General features: G+C 45.1%; 1 protein-coding gene across 1 annotated transcript; it reads left to right on the top strand.

Moving 5' to 3' along the window:
• Positions 1 to 551: 551 nt before the first annotated feature.
• Positions 552 to 5,289, top strand: LOC123424437 (phosphoglycerate mutase-like protein 1). The gene is made up of 10 exons (XM_045108051.1): positions 552 to 652; positions 3,113 to 3,174; positions 3,269 to 3,376; positions 3,500 to 3,579; positions 3,680 to 3,845; positions 3,952 to 4,026; positions 4,119 to 4,207; positions 4,458 to 4,577; positions 4,712 to 4,756; positions 4,836 to 5,289. The coding sequence occupies exons 2-10, from the start codon at positions 3,115 to 3,117 to the stop codon at positions 5,014 to 5,016; spliced, it is 924 nt and encodes a 307-aa protein (XP_044963986.1). The 5' UTR covers positions 552 to 652; positions 3,113 to 3,114; the 3' UTR covers positions 5,017 to 5,289.
• The last annotated feature ends 332 nt before the right edge of the window (positions 5,290 to 5,621 follow it).

Below are 5,621 nucleotides of genomic sequence, written 5' to 3'. Positions count from 1 at the left end.
GGGTATGCTCCTCCGACATAGAAGAGAACACCGTCCGACTACTACACGTGGCTCAACTTCTCCCTCGCTCACCACTATGAGTACTACTACTAAGTACTACTACCATACACTCCGCCTCGATCCCTTCCTTCTCTTGCTCAGTCACCTTCTTGGTCGTCACGTTGATAGGTATGTATGCGTGTGTGCATGTGCAGGCGAGATGCAGGAGGAGGAGCGGGGAGCGGTCGTCGAGCTGTCCGCCATCGTCGGGGCCGGGCCGCCGCCCAAGCTTGAGGACTTCCTTGGGGGCGGCGCCAACTAAGCGGGAAGTTTTTAAACGTAGTTTAGTTTGCGAATTTTTTATGGTTAAGGGTCAAATCTATCGATTTTGCCCATGCCTATTATTCCTCGTCTTCCGTACAATACAAGGCGACGCGGCGCCAACGGAGCGGAGGTCGGCCGAAAGGAAGAAAGCGAAAGCGACGGACAGCAAGTTGGAACCGCAAGCAGGCCAGACGGACGGACAGGCCACGGCCAGCCGCGTGCCTGAGCGAGCGAGTAGATAAATACGAGAGGCCACGCGACGCGAGCGGCCACGCCGCTCATCCCGCTACTTCTTTCACCGCCGTCTCCTCCTTCTCCGCCGCTCCTCCTCCCGCTGCACCTGCCTCAGGTACGCCTGCGCTCCAGTCTCTTCCTCCCTCCAACCTTCTTCTTAGCCCTTGCCAAACGGGCCTCTGCATGCCATGCCATGCCATGCCATGCCGCCGGCGCCAGATATCCTCCTGTCCTCGGCGTGCACATCTATCTATCTGTATCTGCCTCCGCCTCCGCCGCGCGGATACATAGATAGATAGATAGATGGATGGATGGATGGATGCTTCCGATTCCGATTCTCGTCCCTTCCCTATCACCATCCATCCATCCGTTTATCAGTTAACAAGGAGGGGATCTCACTTGTTGCCCAGCGCTAGATCGCCTCTGGCCCTCTCGTTGCTTCCTTTCTCCTTTTTATTAACGGCCGATGTTGACCTTCTTTCTTCACCACCTTATTCTCATCGCATTCATAGGCTAATGAAAATCCGATATTATTGTACTCCGCCGCGCCGCGCCGCCGGAATGGTCCCCTCCGTCAAGAAAAAAAAAAGGCGAAGAAAAGACAGACTAGAAACTACGTATAAAAGTTTTCAGCGTGTTGTTGGGTGCAGGGTATATATGTATTGTAAAAACAGATTAGAGTACTAGTTTCAACTGTTTGTTTGTTTGATGGCGGTTCAGATGATGATTCCGTGCCACACCAACAAAATAGGCTGTTTTTTGCGTGTCCTCTGTAGCAATGCGGAAATCAGAAAAACCTTGATTTTCCTTCTTTCCAGAAACCGGCGGCATCTGCGGAAAGCTCCAAGAATACTTTTGCACCCCCTCCTTCAGAGAAGGTTAATGCAATCATGTTCTTGACTCTATTACTTTCTCCCTTGCTAAATATAATTTTTTTTTAGTAATTATACTATGAATTACATACGGAGCAGGATAAGTGAACATATATACTTTAAAATATGTCTATATACATCCCATAGTAATCTCTGAAAGGTCTTATATTTAGGAACAGAGAGAGAGAGTAGTTGTTAAGGTTCATACAGAAATGGATATTCGATCTTAGGGGGATGCCATGACACTGACGGCAACCGTCCTCAACCTCAAGCAGCAGTATCGCGTGGCCGGCAAGAACGTGAAGCATCAAAGCCGTAGGGCGCGGCAGAAAGCAATCAAGCTTGCTGACCTCGATCCAGGACTAGATCCAGTTTACTACTAGTACGTCTGTCTCGTTGCAGCAAACCCGAGCGAGTAGAGTAAATAAATAAAAGCGAGGCGACGCCGGACGCGATGCCGCAGCCGCGTATCCTTCTAGGTTTAGCTTTAGGGAATCCGCCTTTCCCACACCCTTCTCGTCCCTCGTTTATCTATCTCTTTTATTCCTTGTTTTTACTAACATATCTTCTTCTTGTTGTTGGCAACCGCTTAGATCCCCGACGATGTTGACCTTCCTGCCCACCTTCTCATCATATACTAGTAGTACAAATAATCCGATATACTAGTACTCTCTTCCTTCCTAAATACTCGCTCTATCTAAATACTTATAGTTAAAAAGAATTAATTTTACTACATACTATATACATCCCTACGTACTCCCTCCGGTCCTTTTTACTTCGCGTTTTAGATTTCGGTCAAGTTTGATTTATATTACAAAATATCAATATCTACAATACCAAATATATGCATTATGAAACTACATTTCGTAAAGAATCTAACAATATTGATTTGGTATGGTGAATGTTGATAATTTTTTCTATAAGTTTGGTCAAAGTAGAGATACTTTGACTTCCGACAAAACTTATATGCAGACTAAAAAGGACCGAAGAGAGTAATACGTAGTATTTTTTTAAAAACTTATATTTAATACTCTCGACCACATGGCGCCGCTGAAAATGGCCCTCTCCGTCACCAAAAGGGACAAAAAAAACAGAGTGTCTTGAACAGCTTTCAGGGTATGGTTGGATGCAAAGTACCGTAGGTAGCATTGTCAAAACAGAGTACTAGTTCCATTTGTTTGCATCCGGACGGGGCTGCTTTCTTTTCTCCCCTTGAGAATTGAGAGGAGGTTCATGTTTTCAAGCTTATTACTACTCCCTCCTTCTATCCCATATTACCTGTCCCAGTTTTAGTACAACTTTGTATCTGGAGCTGGAGGGAGTAGTTTAATCCCACAGAAAATTGCTCCACCCGTACGATTTGGTGCTCTTGGCAAATCACAACTTTTGGTTTCTCCATCCAATTCCAACTACTGCCCCTTGGTGATACTAGAGCAACACGCGTGCTGCGCACATGGTTTCTTTCTAGCCAAGGGAGCATCATCCACACCTGTCATTGCCATACGTTCTTTGGTTGCCTGAAACCGTGCCGTTTGGATGTTCCATTTTTGCCGAATCGATATGCCTTTCCGTAGTGAAGAATCAAGTACAGTCGGGAAAGTTACGAATCGGCGCTGCAACTGTCTCTTCCCACTGTTGTTTTCTGTGTAACCCTTCGGTGGATTATATAACATGGTAATGATTGTTTGATTTTTGTTGGGCAGAAATGGAGGCCAGTTCTAGCACTGCCCTGTATCCTCAGCGCCGCTGCAAAAACGTATACCTGGTACTACCACCACCTCAGTTTTCAGCATCAAACCTGTACGTACCAAAGATGCAAAAAGAGTTCCATCTGATTAACTCTAACCAACGTACTGCAGGTGAGGCATGCTCAGGGTATCCATAACGTGGAAGGCGACAAGGATCATAGCGCCTACAAGTCGCCTGCGCTGGTCGATGCTCGCATCACCCCTTTGGGCTGGAGTCAAGTAAGATTTCTTGTTTCCTTTTCTCCTTTCTGGCCCTGACAAAATAATGTTGTTATGGCTCAAGTTTTCTTTTTCATGTGGCATTTTCAAGTTCCATGGATGCTGATTTACATGTGTTTGTAGGTTGATTGCCTGCGAGAGCATGTGACAGAATGCGGACTAGCGAAAAAGATTGAGCTGGTTGTTGTTTCCCCTCTAATGAGGTATAGTTTTCCTTGACTTTCTAACCTTCTTGTACATATGTTCAGTGTTCTGGATCTTCGTCTTCTAACCTTTTCATGTTCACTTGAATCAATCTCACAGGACTATGCAAACTGCAGTGGGGGTCTTTGGTGGTGAGAACTGTACTGATGGAGTAAGTGCATCACCATTACTAATGGTAGAAGGTGCTGGACACAGTGGACGTCAGGCGATTTCAAGTTTGAACTGCCCACCATTTCTTGCAGTCGAGGCCTGCAGGGAGCGCCTGGTAATCCCCTTCCTGAAGAACACAAATAAAACAGAGCAATCATTTTGTTACCAAATACGTACTCATCATTTTGTGCCTCATTTTAATTTATTTTATTAAAATGCAGGGTGTTCATCCCTGTGATAAGAGGAGCAGCGTAACAGAATACCGTGCTCTCTTTCCTGCCATTGATTTTTCCTTGGCAAGTACCTAGCGTTGCTAGTTCACGAGTTCAGTTTCAGAGACGGTGTCTCGATAGTTTTTTAAATATATGTATGCTCGCGCTTTTTACAGATAGAGAATGATGAAGATGTTCTTTGGGAACCCGATGTCAGAGAAGCAATTGACGTTGTTGCTGCAAGGGGCATGAAGTTCCTTGACTGGTAATTTTCCATTCTAAGACTGATCGGTTTCTTTTCATTAATTTCTTTGAAAATACAGGCCTAATGATCTGTTACCAGTGAGTTATCACTGAGTGACTATTTGACATTAGAAAGTCCTAGATGCAGAAAATTTATGTGTAGCATGTATTGAGAAAGACAAACCTCAGATTTTAGATGACATGTTGAGTCAAGCAGTAATTTTATTTTGGTAGCCGGATTAAATTAAACTAATCTCTCAATGTGCTTGCAGGTTATGGACAAGAGAAGAAAATGAGATAGCTATTGTCACCCATAGTAGCTTCTTGGATTTCACTTTGAACAAGTACAGTAAAGAGTGTCATCCAACCATAGCAGAGGATATGCGCAAGCGGTAAGTTTTTCTTTTCTGTGGTAATTGTCTACCAATCAACCCACAACATTCTGCAAGGGCCATAAAATATTGAGACCATGGTTAATTTTATCATCACAAGAGCATGTTGCTAATTCTGCCTTGGTTATATCCAGCTTTGCAAACTGCGAGCTCCGGTCGATGGTGCTGGTCGACAGAAGGTCAGTTCTTGTTTTGCTTCAATGATTACGCTGCAATTGATGGCCTTTTATAATGTGGATTTGCTTTGCAACGTTGCAGTAAGCTTGGATCAGATACCCCTACATATGATTTCCCTGGGAAGATATCGACGGGACTTGATCTGCCTAGTGATGTCGAAGACAAGAAGCACATTGAGGAAGCTAGCAATGGGAACCGAGGAGCGGTTGGTTGTCTAGAGCACACGCACATGAGCTCGCCCACTCGCCTCATTTCTACCTAACAACGCAGAGTCAAGCGAGGGAACTTCTCCCTTTAATCACATTTCTTTTGAAGGATCTAGCAAGAACTGAGACCCTTGACCTCACAATGGTCAAGTTTCAGTTGCATGATTGATATTGAAGCGAAGTTAAGCGAGACCTTATGGATAGGGTTTACCATCTGTCACTCTGGAGTATGATTAGAACAATTCGTTATGTTCATTATTTGATTTGTTGTATGAGCACATACCCAAATTCATGGGAATGAGGATAATACATGTCCCTTCTTTTTTATTCAGGACATTATATAGTTTCGAGTAAAAGGCGCTGGCGGTCTGAGAACTTGTCCTACGGGTGCACTTAAGTCGCACTACTTGCAAACTGGAAAAATCCGTCACAGAACTTGCGTTGCGGTGCATTTAAGTCACAAAGACGAGTTGAACCGGTCGGGTGCCTGGTTTTCTCTGATTTGTGGTCATGCGCGCCTCTGGACTGCATCATTTTCTTGCACAAAGCCCCCTGGATCCTCAGCTAATGTTGCATAGCCCCCTCTCCTCTGTTCTCTGTCTGTCCACTTTCTTTGCCGATGGGAGAGGAGACAGGCGGCGCTGCTGACGCGTCGAGCTCG

The sequence above is a fragment of the Hordeum vulgare genome, chromosome 2H (genome assembly GCF_904849725.1).
Source record: "Hordeum vulgare subsp. vulgare chromosome 2H, MorexV3_pseudomolecules_assembly, whole genome shotgun sequence".
Taxonomy (NCBI): Eukaryota; Viridiplantae; Streptophyta; class Magnoliopsida; order Poales; family Poaceae; genus Hordeum; species Hordeum vulgare.
This window is presented reverse-complemented; position numbering and strand designations above follow the sequence as displayed.